Here is a 17,618-nt window from a genome sequence, read left to right as displayed (position 1 = left end):
TCGGGTCAGGTGCTGAATTATTCAGGGCTGGATCCTCTTTCTCCTCAAGACCTTCCTGGTCTCGCTGAAGCCTTGGGAGATGTTTCCGCAGAACCGTTTTGGGTTTTTGGGGTGAACTGATTGTGATTCTGTTGCGCTTTAGCAGGTCTTCATGTGGTCCAGCGCCACCCCGATTCAAAGGGTTCAGGTGGTGCTCGGCGTCGAACCGCCCGTCGTTTTTGATTTAACGGCGTAATGTGTAGCGAGTCCATGTTGCCGCCATATGAAATGTCACAGGCGAGCAGCTGCTGCCTGCTGAGTAAGATCGAACCGGTCGGTCCTGTTACGCCAGCTTTGGCCCGTTCCCTCAGGAAGATTAGCCTGGTCGCTAAAGACCAGTGAAAGATTAGCGCTGCGTTAGTACTGGTGCTCGTGTGTCTTGATTCTGCTGTCATTTCCTGTCTGTTTCATACTGAGTAGATTCTATTCCTCCTCACGTCTCGTTTTCATCTACAATTCCTCCCTTGTTAGCCAGCGCTAATTAGCCAAAAGGAGAGCGCCCCTGGAGATCCCAGCTCTTCTGAAAAAAGGGATAAATGGGCCAAAAAAGGACCAGTTAAGTAATCCGTTGTGAGACTCTTCCTGGTGATGTCATTCGCTTTTTAACTAGTTGAGCCAGATTTTTAGACGTGGTAAATTAGACAGGACCCCCGCGGAGCTTCCTCCTTGTGGATTTTATTTGTTTCAAGTGTTTTGCTCTGAAATAAAATTCTGTTGCCTCGAGACTTGTTGAACTCCCCCCACCATCACTGGGACACCACAGGGCCGTGTCCTGTCCCCACTCCTGTGTACCAATGCTTTGCTGGGTCAGTGAGGTTTTCTGGTGGCCCCACAGTCACCAAGACCAAAGAAACCATCTTCTCAGAGCCTCTAAAACCGGAAATTAGCTGAATTAATGGTGGATTTCAGTCGAGGACGACAGGCTCGTCCATAAACCCACATCTGTAAAGGCTTCATTCCTCTCACATTCAGCTTCACATTCAGATTCACCAATTTGTGGAGGTTTGGGGACTTTTAGGATTCATTTCCAAGTGTCCACATGTGGCTGAGGGTCACAGAACATAGTCAGACAACTGGTCTTCAACCTTTGCCCGATGCCAAGTCTTCAGGGGAGAACAAAATGGCAGACCGAGGGAGACCAGTTTTGTGTGGGCCAGGTGGTTCTGATAGTTGATCCACAAGTCCCACGAGCTCTCTGGCGCTGGAGCGGACAGACGCATCAGTCTGGCAAGGTTAAGGACAAGACTCAAGAGCAGTGGATGACACCAGGAGACTCTGGGACGGTCTCAAGAGAGACATTTGGGGACGGCTGTGTGAGAAAGAGCAGCAGGTTAAGGCCCAATAGCGCCACCTACTGGTGCAGAGAACTGCAGTCGAAAAGAGCACCTGAACAAGCCGGGGCCAGACTCCCCAAACAGACTCAAACAGCAAATATGACAACCAAAGACTCTGATGAACTTTGACCCTCGATCCTCCAAGGTCATGGTGCTTCCACCCCGGGGTTCTATAGAGGGCATCACTGCTGCCCCCTGTGGTGCTGTAGGCTATACCGCCCGGATCAATTAAGCCTAGCCTTCAGACTATGGTCCAACCTCACACATGTGGTTTCATTCAAATCCTATTGGATTTTTCTTTGTTAATAATTCAGATCTGTCTTCCGGAGCACATTAATCGGAATCGTGGTCGACCATCTGCCTCGTCCAGCAGAGACGGGTCCTTTAGTCACACGGTTTGTTCCTATTTCCATGTGTAACTATGGATCACCAGCTAACTTTTGTTAATTCTAACAAAAGTTGTTTTGTTTATTTTTTAAATAATGAGTATTAATTCGGGGAGTGGGTGAATTCCTTTTATTAGCAGGTCATGCTGATGAAATTCAAACGTGCTTAAATATCTTTCTTATGTGGCGCTGCCATCGCGCACTTTCGACCTTTAGGCACATTTTCCAGCTTCCACTGGTCATCCTTCAACACAGCCCCAGTTCCAACTGGTGTGCGCGTTTTGCGTGGACGCTAATTGAAGCAGAAAGCGGGTGTTCCGCGGACAGGAGGGTGGACAGGTTGGTTCCAGGTCACAGCCCCTCAGCTGCTGCCTCCACCGCAGCACATCTATGTTCTCCACCGCGGGGCAGAGCGCACGCACGCCGTTTCACCCAGGGACTGGTTTCCAGTCGGCCACTTGGGTTTGGAGTCAACAGCACCGCCCCGATGCTTGTTTGCTCAAAGTGTGGAACGATCCATCGCGGAGCGCCGGGCTCGATTGACACTGTCTGCTGATCTGCTGCGGATCGCTCAGAATAACAAGGCTGCTCGCTAATTCGCGTCCATCCGCGAAGCACCGCCGGAGTCCGGTCCGAAAAACAGCCGAGCAGGCAGGCAAGACCGCCGCGGCGCCGGAGCCCGCAGCCCAGAATGGCTTCAGGAGACCTTTACGAGGTAAGATCACGCCGGAGTCCGGCTGAAACCACCCGTAATACTGGCGGATAATGGAATTAGGAAGTAGAGGGGAGGGCGTCGCGTATGCGAGCGAGAGCGGCGGACTAAGCCCTTTAAGCAGGCGAAACTAACCGGCCGAGCTGACGGGGCAGGTTGCCTCGTCCACGCCGACACTTTGACTCGGCTCCCGGCTCACTTTGGTGGAACGGCCGCCTGGCGAGGCGTCATTTACGGACCAACTCCTCAGTCAGCGGCCGAGTTTAAAGTGGTGGCAAAGTGACAGCGGCGGACATGGTGAACGTCTGCACGCGCACGCACGCGCGCACGCGCTCTCACACACCCCACACGCGCTCGCGCGCACGGGTCACGAAGAGTGCGCGTACGTGCTGGCTGATATGAAGTCATCACCGTGTTTTGGGGCGGTGGGACCGTTCGGCGCACACGCACCAGCCGAGACGAGGACGAGCGCGGTTGGAAACTCCGGCTGCCGCGCTCCGCGCTCCGTGCGCGATAAGCGGAAGCCCCCAGCGGCCCCCCACCCCCCAAAAAGTTGCTCAAATGAAATGCCGGAGAATCCCAAGAAGCTGCTGCGCAACTCTGGAATGTCCGAATCTGATCTGCCCGATTCAAATGGGTCTGTTTCAGGTATCCGGTGCTGATGGAGGCAGACAAATATCTGCAATATTTGCATCTTACAGGTGTCACTTTATATATTTAAATAAGGAGGCGCAACACGAGTGCTGGAGGGAGATAACAGTATGTGAAGGCAGCTCTGCTGACCTGGGATCAGCGGCTCTGACATCAGCAGCTTCTCGATGTTGAGGCTCCGACGTGGAGAAAGCTGCTGTTCTAATGACTTCCTTTAAGATAGCTGCTAACTGCGGCTAGCCTCTTCTTGATAATAGCATCGCCATTTAAAGTGTCGCTGTTATTAAACCTGTCTCAAAAGTGGGGAAAAAAGCTTTTGAACATTTACAAATGAGCTCTACGGCGAAACCTACGGAGTTTTTATAGAATGAACACATTTTATTTCCCCGTTGATTTGCTTTTGCTCTGCACAGCCCCGACAGTTGGCTGCTTCCCATCAGTCTAACTGGAGATGCTGGTGCGAGTGTGTTAGGGAGTGGTGTGTGTCCCGCGATGGACCGTGACCTGTCCAGGGTGTCTCACCCAGTGGCACGTGTGGTTCCACACATTCAGGGTGTGTGTCGGCACTTTGTGGGTTGGAGGAGCATGAAAACACATTTAAAAACCACACTTGCTGCTCACAAGTGTAATATGACTCTGTGTGTGTGTGTGGGTGTGTGTGTGTGTGTGTGTGTGTGTGTGTGTGTGTGTGTGTTGAGTTAGCCAACTTGGTGCAAATTTTGCATCATTAGTACCAATTGACTTTAAGTGTCTAATTCTTCCTGTTAACCCTCATTCATGTTTTCATCATGTTCTCTCCAGCCTGTTAACTCAACAATTTAGTAATTCCGAGTTAATTCCAGCTGATCTACCCAAAAAAATCATTTTTATTTCTTTTTCACGAGTGTTGGCAGACAGTTCTTCGTCTACGTCACAAGACACTTGAGTCAACGGAGGAACTTTGTGTTAATCAACTTAAAAACAAAAACTCTGTTGCCACAAATGTCCTGATTGTGCAATTTCCCCCTTTTAATGAAATGGGATCCACAAAAACAGGAATTCAAGGTCAGGCAGCTGCCTGAATTGCAATGGCAGCCATTTGCTGCTTTATGTTCCGTTATTATTCCAGAAATAAAACAGAAACCTCAGAAGATGGGGGTGTACTCTTGTGCGTCCTGTATTTACATTTTCCAAGGGTCAATGCTTTTCTCTTGCTTGACCGTGACATCATCAGGCTAAAATCTTACACGTCCTGGTTTCAGTTAGAAATACTCATATTTAAAAATTCAGCCGCTGTGTCTGTTCGTAACGGGCGATTTTGACCTTGTTTTCAGAAAAGGTGAGCTGAACGGTTGCTGTTGCAACTTTAACAGATCTTTCTCCAACATCAAACACATCCTACTGCTTTCAAGTCATTTCAAATTCAGGGTGTAGAAGTTTTCAACATTAAAATGTGATCACTTGATCACCGGCGACCTCACAAACATGATGAGGTAACGTCGGAACAGCAGCGTCTGTCCCTTAATTCAACTATATGGTCTCACAATGGGAGCGCGTCGGAACAACGGAGCTGCTGATTTCTCCTTGAGTCTAATCAGAGCCTTTTGATTGGCTCATCCAACCTTCATTGGGATGAAAACGTCGCTTCAAAGCTCTTATTTTCCTCCTGAGTGTGCGCTCACACACAGGTGCTGTTTTACATTGTAATCCATTTATTTTACATTCTTTCGTACAACCTCACCCAAATCCTTTATCCTAACCAGTTAAGATCTGCTTTAAATTATGACTTTAACACCCCCCCCCCCCACACACACGCACACACACACACACACACACACACACACATTAATCACAGGGGACAAAATGGCAGGAAAACAAACACAGTCTGAATAACTTTGCTGTATTTCATGGCCATAAGGAGCAGCGATGTAACTCTACGCCTTCATTTCCTCCAGCATGGAAGAATATTTGTTTGTCTGTCGTGGTGCCACTTTAACCAGTCTAACGTGCTCATGTGGCCACGTTGGTTTGGCTCCTTTAAATAACGCCCATAAACACACACACATTCCCAGTTGGGTGGCTCAGGTGCTAGTTGTCATTGTATTGGTACAAAGGCAGCCGGTTCCATCTGGGCCTCTTTACAAATGTTAAAGCATGATTGTTTATTTTGCCTGAGAGGTCGTGATGGTCGTGGTGGCCACCGTGATGGTCGTGGTGGCCACCGTGATGTGGACGGGACTCCCAGCAGCTGAGTGCAAACCAGTAAAGAGAAGATGGACTGTTTTTTAAACGATACAGTCGGTTAAAGTGGCACAATTGCTGCGTGACCTGATTTGGCTTCTTCTTCATTTCCATTTAGCAGCAACATTTAGTAGTTTGATACTCTAAGGGAACTAAAGACGCCGGCCTCCATCTACATGATGTCACAAACCAAAACTAATGCCAAAGTAAGGGGTCAAAGGTTGATGGCTTGTTGTGTGACAACAGGTTGAAACGTTGAGAAAATGTCCTTTAAACTTCAACGCGTCCTTCTTTGCTCATCTTTGCTCATCTTTGTGTGGTGGCTTAGCGAGGCGTCCGTGCATCGCTCCAAAGTTCTCTGATGCGTCCCGCCGAACTTCCCAGCTTGAACTCCAAAAGGAAAATAAATAACCAACATTGCTGCCATCAGAAGAATTCTCCCCTCCAGGCTCCACCTCATTTTTCCTCTTTTGATCAACCTTTAGAAAGTGCTACATCCTGAGAGGGGAGTCTCCCTTCTGAAACACCTATAAGCACAAAAACAGCACATAATAACTTAAATAAATATTCAATATTTCATCTTTTATCGTTTCTCTGACCTCACAAAGCTGACCTGTAACGTCTCCAACCGTTCCCCTCTCTTGGTTTCTTATCTTTATTCTGCACATTATCTTAAATGTGACCCGACACTGTGGGACAGAACCCCCCCCCTTGTTCAGCAGTCGTGTCTAGCTCCCTAATTGCCCCGGGGTGGTGTGTCTTACCGAATTCTGTATCATGTTTTCTACACCCTGCGAGATTCTGGACGGTTCCAGATGAGCGATAACAAAACCTTTGAGTGTTGAGCTTTTCTGTCGTGAACGTCTCCGGTTCAGCAGTGGGTCAAACATTTGTGATGGACGCCACAAAGACGAAATCGTAGCCTGAAACATCAAACTGTAATTTTAGTTCATTAGATCTGGTTCTCACATAGCTAAATAGCATTTTCATTTATTTAAGATCACATTAAAGTCATCTTTTCATTAATAAAACCATATGGGCAGGTCCTGAAGCGGACGTGCCGTCTGGAAATAGTTTCTTCTAGAAAACAAAAGAAAAAAACAAAAACTGAGATGAGGAATTGAAAGTTTTAATGGTTTAAGGGTTCGATCTGGCCAGGTTTCACTTGGCATGCGGAGTTTTGCTTTGTTGGCTATATAGAAAGTCTTAAAATGAAAAAAAGTCTTTAAAATGAAAAAAGTCTTAAAAAGAAGATCCACCAATTTCACAAATTGTCTCTACAAAGGTTGTTGCTGAAGGAGACTTTTTGACGAAGACCACATCGACTGTTCATAACTAAATTACACTTCCTTGTCCATGTAGGTGGAACGAATTGTGGACAAAAGGCGCAACAAGAAGGGTAAGTGGGAGTACCTGATAAGGTGGAAAGGTTATGGAAGTAAGGAGGACACGTGGGAACCAGAGCATCACCTTCTGCACTGTGAGGAATTCATTGAGCAGTTCAACAGCTTGGGACTTCATAAAGCCAAATTTCCCAAAAGTCGTCAGGAGTCCCTGATCCCCCGATACCCAACGGCAGCCGAAACCTCCAGAGCTCGTTCAGAGTCTCGGAAAAAGAAAAGGACTTGTGACCCAGCGGTGGGGGTAAGAGCAGGAGATGTTCTTGGGATGGGAAGTGGGGGATCAGGACCTATGCAGAAGCAGAGGAAAGTTGGAGTAGGACCTGGAAGACATGATTTAGGGCTTGACAAAGCCATGATCTACAAGGCCTCCTCACATGGGGGGTCTCACTTCTCTCCTGCAGCACCAGTTCCTCATAACGGACTCCAAAACGGAGAGTTGGAGCCTCTCATTTACAGAACTGCAGCAAGGTCACATCGGCTGCCATTGGACAGGGGGGACGGAGAACTGGGAGACATGGACCCGACTGGACAGCAGTTCAAAAAGCGAGGTAAGATAGAACCACAGAGAAGGAAACAGACGCTGGACCGTTTAACCAGATGTGACTTGGATACAACCTAAAAGCCGATAAGAGCTCTGAATGATACTTGTGGGTCACAGTCCGGTGCTGCCCAGCAACAGTTAATCATTACACATCTTTTCCTTGTCCTGACGTGTAATCGAGAATGTCCAGATAACAGAACCAATCTGTTCCACGTTAACTGACCTGATTCCACTTCGACTTGCTGAGGTCAGAGTGTGCTGCTATAAAAACGGAGCCATTCAGAAGCTTTTTGGACAAGTTTGCCCGTTTAACAGTGTAAATAAATATTTTCTGTACATCAGAGGTCCGTTCTGAAATTTGGACACTTTGTTTCTATTTGTGCACGAGCTTCGGTCCGATCAACGGGGGGGGGGGGTTGTTGCAAACCCCTCAGATGTGGAAGTGACTCCTGAGAGGGACCGAGGGTTCAAACCTTGGGAACCTTGTTCTGGCTGCTTCCGTCTGCATGTCTCATGCAGTTTGAAATGTAACATGACTGACTTTTTAATAACGTGAGCAAAATAATGTAAAAAAATAAAGTTAGCGATCCCTCTCTCCTGTCACCCGTCACCTGTGATAAATATAGTCTGGACATCTTCCAATGTTGCTTCAACATCCCAACCCTCGACATGCACGTTTTCCTTTATTTTCCACTGACGCCATCGTTTCACCTGTGGAGGTGACGGGAGCACCGGGGAGCCTGTGGGCCTCCACCAGCTCGCCGCAGGGGTGAGGAAAGATGTTGCAAAATTGATGAAACCCAGAAAAAAGCACTGGGAGAGCCGTCACATGACCTCCTGGGCGGGGGGGCATGTGTGTGTTGCATCTCTATGCTGTAGGAGCGTGTGCCGCACCACTGATGACGCCACAGTATGAAGGTGCCATTTCTACCACCGCAGTAACATCCGAGCACCACGTGCACGAGGTGTCCTGTGGTATCTGGCACAGCTGTGAGCTGCACATCTGCACAGCCCCTTAATGTGCAGACGTGTTGTTGCAAGTGATGCGCTCGGTTTGGAGGAATATTCCGAGGTGCATGAATAGCAGGCGCTTTTCAGAGTGCAAAGGTCAAATCTATGCGGAGTTTGTTTTTGATTAGAAGAAATATCAGAACTCTTTCTTCATTTGAACCACATTCTGGAATTGATCAATTTCATTGTAGATGATGCTGATTCTGAAGAGCAGCTCCACCTTTAGATTGAATTTACATTACGTTTCTTTAGCCTCTTGTTCTGTTGCTTTGCTTCTCCGGTTAATTTCTCTTTTAAGAGAATTTTTGACAGTAGTTTCATTGTTGGAATTATGGGGTCTTGGTGGTTACAGCAAGAAAGTCCGGGTTTCCTCCCCCCCGGAGGTCAGGGGCGTTTCTGTGTGAAGTTTTTCTCCCCCTGCTACGTGGGTCCCCTCCAAGGACCTCAGCTTCCTACCACAGGAGGAGCAGATCTAGCTGGTAGATCTGGTGACTTGTTAGTGTGATTGGTTGGTTGTTCTATATGTTCATCCTTTGACTAGCTTAAGTCTTGTCCGGGGTCTACCACCTGGGATAGGCCCCAGCCCCAACAGGGACCTTGTCTTTGTTACACTGCGTAAACCTTTGTCCACTTGTCCTGTCACCATTTCTTGGTCCTGCTGACACCCCTCTCCTCTTAGGTTCCGCCCTGGCCAACGGCAAGCTGCATTTGCACAGCTCAATCAAGCGCAAACTGGCCGAGGAGAAAGGCTACGTGTTCGACAAGCGACTCCGACACAACGTGCGACAGAATGAGAGCAACTGTCGATTCCGAGACATCGTGGTGAGGAAGGAGGAAGGCTTCACGCATGTCCTGTTGTCCACACAGACGACCGAGAACAATGCACTGACGCCGGAGGTAAAATGCACACGCACGTTTCAGTCATCAGACAGCTGAGCTGTTACGGGGGGGGGGGGGGGCATTAATTCGCTTTATTTTGCTATTTCTCGTCAGGAGTTCCAAAACAATGAACAATGTCTGGGTTTTATTTACTGGAACACGCTGTGTGATTCATTTTGTGTGGTGTTATGTAATTGACACAGGAAGTGAGGCTTCAGTGGTCGCTTCCTGTGATGGAGAGCCTCACACACTTCACACACACGGGCCCTATTCAGCGCTGCTTTCATTACCGGATTTCTACAACATTTCCTACTTTTCTATTGAATCTCAGTGATTCCACCAAAGGGTTCCTGGTAGTGAGCTGCTCTGGTGAAACCTGTGGAGAGAGAGGTTCTCCCTCCTGCTGTCATGTTCAGAGCTGTTCATTATGCAGGATTGGGGAGCTTTTAAATCACAACTATTGAAGAGTTGTGCTCCTTTTCTGTAAGGTCACATGGTTCCTTCATGTCAAAATGAAATATTAGTCATGTGATTTGGGTGAAAAACGAAAGAATTGAGCAGAGTCTGATTCTACATGGGTGTTTCACAGCTCTGCTCTGAGCCAGTAGCATCCGTCTGCAGTCCCCAGAGACGACGGTTCTCAGCCACTACGCTTTTCATACCATGGCCACGGAGGCCAAATTGGGCCAAACGGCAAAAGAACTGTGATTCATTTGAAATGGTTTATTGTACAGAAGCGTATAACTGCCACGTGTACAGAACCAGTGGGTGCTGAGTATCGCATTATTCAGAGATAAGATATGTTAAGGTGAATTTCATATTATTATTGTGAGATGAACGACCAGCAGGAGGCAGGAAATATGGCTCATTTACATGATTAGTTTAATTCTACTTCTGGCTTGGTTTGACACATGGCATCATATGGTCTACATACCCTCAGAAGGATGATGGAATACATGCCGCTGTACTGCAGACATACACATTTGAGCCTCTTCTGGTAGGGTTGTTCTCCGTTGATCAGGTGGAAGGAGCCACTTCTTTGATCAATTATTAATGAGCCATAATTCTAATAACAATAGACTCTTTAAAATGCATAACCATGCATAACAATTGATGAATATGCTAGCCAGCTTTATCATGGCCACCAAGTAAACACACCTAGATGTTATTTAGGATATTTTAGGGTTTTTTTCCCTTCTTGCTATCCTAAACTAACAGATACATAACACAGAAATACTCACATTTTTGACACAATACTTGTTCAACAAAGTTCCATCAGAACTGGAAACACTGTTGTGAAAACCAGAGGGGCCTGGAAACTGCTGCCTCTGGGCCTTCAGAGAGCCGCTGCTGGGAGATGAGAGCACATGATGGAGATATCCACATGATGGAGATATCCACATGATGGAGGTATCCACATGCTGGAGGTATCCACATGCTGGAGATATCCACATGCTGGAGGTATCCACATGCTGGAGGTATCTACATGATGGAGGTATCCACATGATGGAGGTATCCACATGCTGGAGGTATCCACATGCTGGAGGTATCCACATGCTGGAGGTATCCACATGATGGAGGTATCCACATGATGGAGATATCCACATGCTGGAGGTATCCACATGCTGGAGGTATCCACATGCTGGAGATATCCACATGCTGGAGGTATCCACATGCTGGAGGTATCCACATGATGGAGGTATCCACATGCTGGAGGTATCCACATGCTGAGGTATCCACATGCTGGAGGTATCCACATGATGGAGGTATCCACATGATGGAGGTATCCACATGCTGGAGGTATCCACATGCTGAGGTATCCACATGCTGGAGGTATCCACATGCTGGAGGTATCCACATGCTGGAGATATCCACATGCTGGAGGTATCCACATGCTGGAGGTATCCACATGATGGAGGTATCCACATGCTGGAGGTATCCACATGCTGAGGTATCCACATGCTGGAGGTATCCACATGCTGAGGTATCCACATGCTGGAGGTATCCACATGATGGAGGTATCCACATGCTGGAGGTATCCACATGATGGAGGTATCCACATGCTGGAGGTATCCACATGATGGAGGTATCCACATGCTGGAGGTATCCACATGATGGAGGTATCCACATGCTGAGGTATCCACATGCTGGAGGTATCCACATGCTGGAGGTATCCACATGCTGGAGGTATCCACATGCTGGAGGTATCCACATGCTGGAGGTATCCACATGATGGAGGTATCCACATGCTGAGGTATCCACATGCTGGAGGTATCCACATGCTGGAGGTATCCACATGCTGGAGGTATCCACATGCTGGAGGTATCCACATGCTGAGGTATCCACATGCTGGAGGTATCCACATGATGGAGGTATCCACATGCTGGAGGTATCCACATGATGGAGGTATCCACATGCTGGAGGTATCCACATGCTGGAGGTATCCACATGATGGAGGTATCCACATGATGGAGGTATCCACATGCTGGAGGTATCCACATGATGGAGGTATCCACATGATGGAGGTATCCACATGATGGAGGTATCCACATGCTGGAGGTATCCACATGATGGAGGTATCCACATGCTGGAGGTATCCACATGCTGGAGGTATCCACATGCTGGAGGTATCCACATGCTGAGGTATCCACATGCTGGAGGTATCCACATGCTGGAGGTATCCGGACTGTCCCGTAAGAGCCTTGAGGAGATGCAAACAGGTCGTTATCTGACTCTGGTAGTTTAAAACATTGAATTATTTGTCACTGAAAGAGGGAATTTTGCATCTGTCCTCTTTCCTATTGTTCTTCTTCTCTCTTGACCACCTTCAGGATCTCTGCGAGGGTGCTGGGGTTTGTCCCAGCTGCATACGTGCACAGGCACGTGCGTGGCCTATGAGAGCAGTCGGGGGTTCGATGCTCGGCTGCAGGGCCTTCAGACTGGTTGGATGTTTATCTTTAACAGACCTGGAGGAGCTTCATGTTTGCTGCTGTTTCCTGCATATAAATCTCACAGATGAAACAGATTCTGCAGTAATTACTGTAAAAATGCACTTTATTCTGATGACACGTCTTCCTGTTCAAACCAGCGTATCACAAATGGTCTTGTTTGATCCGCTCACATCGATAAGGGAGCGGGAGGATTATTGTCAAATTTAGGATGCCATTAAAAAAGAGCTTGTTGCACAGTTAAACGGAGAGAAACCTTTTGTCAGGAGCATCTCAAGCACATTTAGCCCTGGTGATAAGCTCCTATCTCCTTCCCAATCACATTCCCACTAACATCTGCTGGCAGAACCCCACGTCCCAACATAATCAGGACAGAAGAGGCTGACATAATTGTTCATGCCTTGATTCTGCTTTACATGAGATGATCCTGGTGGCACGAACGCAGTCGACTCGTGCGCTACGTGCCACTGATTGCTCATTTATTCACTCTAATCAACAACAAGCTGAGGCTCAGACAGAGGTGAGAAAGCTTTTACAATCACGGCAACCTGTGAAAACCTGGCTGTTCACCAGCCATCATATTAACACTCACTCTGGCTCTGCAGCGTTTGTGGCTGGATGTGGATATCCAGGTATTCCAGGCTCCAGAAACATGGACAGGAGGTTCACTGGAGACCCTAAATTGCCCCAAGGTCAACAGTGAGTGGACACTGTGTTTTTGCTGTGATGGACAACAAGCTCATTGTAGCTTTGTAAAAGCTCCCTTTTTGTCAGTTAGTTGTTAGTTTTATGCAAATTGTGTATAAAGACGTTAGCATCCACGTTGAGAATCAACTGTGAAAGAAGGGATGTGGTAGGTCTGGAAGACGTCTGCGTAGCCGTGGAAGTGAATTCCCTGAAGAGAAAAATAGATGCATCTCCACTGCCAAAGTTCCTGGTAGGGCCGGAACTGGGCCAGGAACTTCAGAGGGACCGTTCTTCTCACTTGGCGCCATCATGAGTTTCGGTCGCCACATAATCACAGTTTCATCAACCGAGGAAGCCGCCAACCAAGCAAAGATGGAGGAGGAGTCTGGTTTGTGTGTTTGAATGTGAAAGCTTGTTTTGGTGATTTCTAATGGCGTCACATTCTTCTCCCACTCGGCACCAAATAAACACCCCCCTCCAGGAGTTACGCGGACCTCAGAAAGGTTCCATCAAATGGCCCTTTGGGAAGGTTCCTGAGTAAACCGAATCTGTAGCGTGCTAAATATGGTTGAGGATAACGTAAAGAGAGCGACGCTCAATGAGAGCAGACGCGGTGGTCGCCGTGAGATGTGGAGGTGACCTGGAGCAGCAGCAGCAGTCACAGGCAAACAACCCGGAGGGCTCTTTTCCGCCCGTGTCATTTCCTGTGTTACCGGTATTTCCTGAGTTTTGATACAAAGTGTTGGTTTAGAATAAAGCAGTCGGCCGCGCCTGATGATGAGGAACTGTGTGGTGTGAACAGACCTCAGGACTCCTGACCAGATGGCACAATTGTGTAGTGTAAACAATACGGTGACCCGATGACCCAGAAAGTCATGTAGCATGAACATGGCATAAGCTAAAAAGAAGGGTCCCCAGGACACAGCCTTGGCGCTCTCCACTGTGAGCGGGCAAAGGTTCCTCATCGCTCATGAATGGAGGTATGTGGTAAAATGGGGTTAAACTGGGGCTAAGCTGCGCTGATGGTCCCGTTAGATGTCCTAACGACATTAACACACAAGCTTCCAGAGGATTTTCCTCCTCTTTAACTGCAGAGTGAGTCTGAGGGTGCTTCTCACGTGTAGTGTTGCGTTCACACTCACGCTGAGGTCACCTGATGCTGAGAGCGCACTTTGAGCGTACGACTGTAAGCCTGTAAGCTGCCAGCTTATAAAATAACTGTGATAGCTTCAACTTAGTCTCTCACAGGGACAAGAGCTTTGGTGGATTTGCCTTCTGAATATCTTTTGTGGGGGAAAATCATTCCCCATATTCCATTTCCTTTTTCCATTTAAACCCTTAATGCCTGAATCCTGAATAATTTGGATCCGTTTCAGCTTTGTGCTGTGCGTGTGTGTGTGTGTGTGTGTGTGTGTGTGTGTGTGTGTGTGTGTGTGTGTGTGTGTGTGTGTGTGTGTGTGTGTGTGTCTTTGATAGCTGCAGTGCTCTTGCTAATATGGCCCATTTTCCTGTTATTTAACCATAAATGTATGTAGCACTGCATACATTAATGATAAATTCATCACTGAAATTTCTTCTCACTTCTTTTCTGCTCTGATGGCTGTGATGCATCAAGTGGAGACAAACAAACAAGATGAATGGTCACATAAATAACCGCTGTGCCTTATATGCTCCACAGCTAGCATACAGCCGGGGGCCTGATGTGATGTGCATGACACTCTGTGCTGTGACATCTCACTGCATCTGGCAACGAAACAACATCAAACAACACATTATTTTATACAATGGAATTATCTGTTTTCTTCTCGGTAAAAGATTCCTTTATGTCTCTCTGTAGACATTAAGTGCCGACTGCAGCTTTAATGGTGTCCTCGTTGCCACCCTGACAGGACTTTGCTGTGTGTTGATGCTTTTCCTGACGCCTCCAGTGAGGCTTTAACACATGTGAGAAAGCTTGTGTTCATAATGGAGGAGGCAACGTCTCATAGGTCGTATTTAGGAAGAGCATTAAAGCTTCACTTGCTACATTTACAGTAGTTTCGTCCTCTATCACTGTCTACCCCCCCCCCCCCCCCACACACACACACACACACACACACACACACACATATACCGCTGCCCCATTTTAGTCAGATTATTACCCCTGACCCATAGTAACCAGGCAACCTCAAAGAAAACAATTCTGGACATTTCTCCAAGCTTAACATTCGTCCCCTTTGTGCGTGCATGTGTGTGTTTCTGTGTGTGTTTATACTGCACATGTGTCCTCACATTTACTCCATGTTGAGAACTACAGTCCTCATTGTACTTGCAAAGCAGGGCCTTTTCTTCACAACTTCAAAGTACAGTTTGAAGGTTAACACAGAGCTTCATGGTTGAGATCAGAACTGGGTTTGGGTTAAGGGGTCCGTTAGGGGGGTTCTGGCATGTGCGTGTGCGATGAGGCGACAGCCACAGACGATGACCCATCGCCCCGTCTCTACAGATCATGAAGGAAGTGTGCCGGGCGCTGGGTAACGCAGCAGCTGATGACAGCAAGCTGCTGCTGTTCAGCTCCGTGGGGACGGTTTTCTGCAGCGGCCTGGAGCCGTCGTACCTGATGGGCCGCCTGACGACCGACCGCAGGAAAGAGAGCAGCCGCATCGCGGACGCAGTCAGGTAATGCGAAGTCTGACCTCTGACCCCCGAACGCGCCCTGATCTTCTCGCCGCGTCGTGACATCGTCACTGTGGTTCCTCAGAGACTTTGTGTCGGCGTTCATCCACTTCAAGAAGCCCATCGTGGTGGCCATAAACGGACCCGCTCTGGGCTTAGGAGCCTCCATCCTGCCTCTGTGTGACGTGGTGTGGGCCAGTGAGAAGGCCTGGTTCCAAACCCCGTGTGCAGCCCTCCATCTGACCCCATCGGGCTGCTCCTCCTACATGTTCCCCCAGATCCTCGGTGTAGCTCTGGTGGGTATTAACGATACCATTTCTGCCTCTTTGACCCTAAACTGAAATGGACTTGCTTCATCGCTGCTTCGTGATTGTTCCCACTGGCAGGCCAACGAGATGCTGTTCTGTGGAAGAAAACTCACGGCGCAGGAAGCGTGCAGTCGAGGCCTGGTGTCACAAGTCTTCTGGCCAACCACATTTAACCAGGAAGTGATGCTGCGCGTGAAGGAAATGGCATCATGCAGCGCGGTGGTAGGTACCAGTCTAGAGAAGGAGGAGCCCTCCTGAGTCCACCCACCTGAGCCTTCGCTACCTCTGTGTTTAAAAGGTTCTGGAAGAATCCAAATACCTGGTGAGGAGCATCGTCATGTCGGTCCTGGAGGACGTCAACGAGAAGGAGTGTCAGATGCTGAAGCAGCTCTGGTGTTCAACCAAAGGACTTGAAGCGCTCTACAGTTATCTGCACAAGTCATGTGACAAGTGATCAGGGAGGGAAGCGAGCAGACTGCGCTTCCGTCCATCAGCAGGCTGGAGTTCCCTCCGCTCCCGCCTGTCAACTCTTGTGTGCACGTGTGAAACCCTTTTTATTTGACTCACATGTGTCCAGCTGTTTTAGTTTTGGGATTCGAAATGTGAACGGATGAAGGTGAGGAGCAGAGTCGGGCAGGAAACAATCAGGATGTACAGTAGGGAGGGGGTTATCTCTCCTAGCACAGGGAAAATTATGAATAAGATATAAAAATATATTTATTTCGAACATCTATGAAAAAAGAAAATCAGCATTTATGTTTTACGTTGTTGTGAGTGTTCGCATCTCATCTCCCTCCATCTTTCTGTGGTCGGAACACAGCAGATCACACCGTGTGTGTGTGTGTGTGTGTGTGTCTGTGTGTGTGTGTGTGTACCGCCAGCTGAAGAGTCATTTAAGGTTGAAGATGAAGTAAATCCCAGTTAGAATGTGTGGAACTGTCATCAGTAACGCCCCCTTTTACTTTATTTACATCTATTTATTCAGTTAAATGAAGTCAACATGTTGATTGTGAACAAGCAAACCAGGACTGGACTTGATTAAATGGGTGATATATGTCACAGACATAAAATGAGCTACAGGTTTTGTTCTCGGAGCTGCTCTTGGTTCACATGACGGCTCGTTTTGAAGCGTGTATTTTTAGATCCCACAGCTCGGTCCTCATCTAATGGCGTTGTAGCAACACTAATTGTTGGTGATTGATAATGTGGTGGAAGTGTCCGTCTTGTATCCAGTCGCCGTTGTCCTCTATACGTAGATCATTAGTCACTTCCCCAACATCATTCTGTGAAAGCTGGTTTGTAAAACTTGGATATTTGTCCATTTCTGCATTTGTACACACGCAATAGAGATTAATATATAGATGATCTAAAGCATGGAGTATACTGTACATATGACTGTTTGCCAGTCGTTTGTATTCTGAGCTATATTTTGTACCAATGATGTATGTATCGTTAGAAATGGGGTGGTTTATTTTTATATTTATTTGGATGTGCAGTGCCATGTGTCCTCGCTGCTCCGGAAGCACCACGACTTTGTAAATGATCTTTGAATATTGAAAATGGGATTTATTTTCTGCGTTTGCACATTTTCTCTTGGCGCCATCAGGTTAAGAGTTTTGCTGTCAAACATTAAAGGAATGTCTGCTAGTTTCATCTGAATCTTTTACTCGATTTTACAGATACAGAAGAAAAGCTGCGGGGAAAGTCTTGTTGCTCAAGCTTATTTTCATTAAAAATGAACATTCATACCGACGTAAATCTTCGGTACAATTGTAGCAACCAATGTATAAGTCACTTTTGACATTTAATTTGACGTGTAATTAGGTAATAACTTAATACATTAG

At 47.5% G+C, this 17,618-nt stretch overlaps 1 protein-coding gene across 1 annotated transcript; it reads left to right on the top strand.

The window, feature by feature from the left end:
- Positions 1-2,155: 2,155 nt before the first annotated feature.
- LOC101062257 (chromodomain Y-like protein 2) lies at positions 2,156-17,427 on the top strand. Its single transcript, XM_011610349.2, has 7 exons — positions 2,156-2,474; positions 6,705-7,293; positions 8,977-9,194; positions 15,297-15,469; positions 15,552-15,762; positions 15,853-15,996; positions 16,073-17,427. The coding sequence occupies exons 1-7, from the start codon at positions 2,451-2,453 to the stop codon at positions 16,226-16,228; spliced, it is 1,515 nt and encodes a 504-aa protein (XP_011608651.1). The 5' UTR covers positions 2,156-2,450; the 3' UTR covers positions 16,229-17,427.
- Positions 17,428-17,618: the final 191 nt, after the last annotated feature.

Source organism: Takifugu rubripes, chromosome 13 (genome assembly GCF_901000725.2).
Source record: "Takifugu rubripes chromosome 13, fTakRub1.2, whole genome shotgun sequence".
NCBI lineage: Eukaryota > Metazoa > Chordata > Actinopteri > Tetraodontiformes > Tetraodontidae > Takifugu > Takifugu rubripes.
The sequence above is the reverse complement of the archived record's forward strand: the minus strand, read 5'-3'. Positions and strand labels throughout refer to the sequence as shown.

What these genes read in the sequence shown, in the direction of transcription:
- LOC101062257 (XM_011610349.2), top strand. Translation starts at nt 2,451, where the DNA reads ATGGCTTCAGGAGACCTTTACGAG. An exon ending in AGATCCTCGGTGTAGCTCTG is followed by an intron (nt 15,763 to 15,852) that starts GTGGGTATTAAC and finishes TCCCACTGGCAG; the next exon opens with GCCAACGAGATGCTGTTCTG. An exon ending in TGGCATCATGCAGCGCGGTG is followed by an intron (nt 15,997 to 16,072) that starts GTAGGTACCAGT and finishes TGTGTTTAAAAG; the next exon opens with GTTCTGGAAGAATCCAAATA.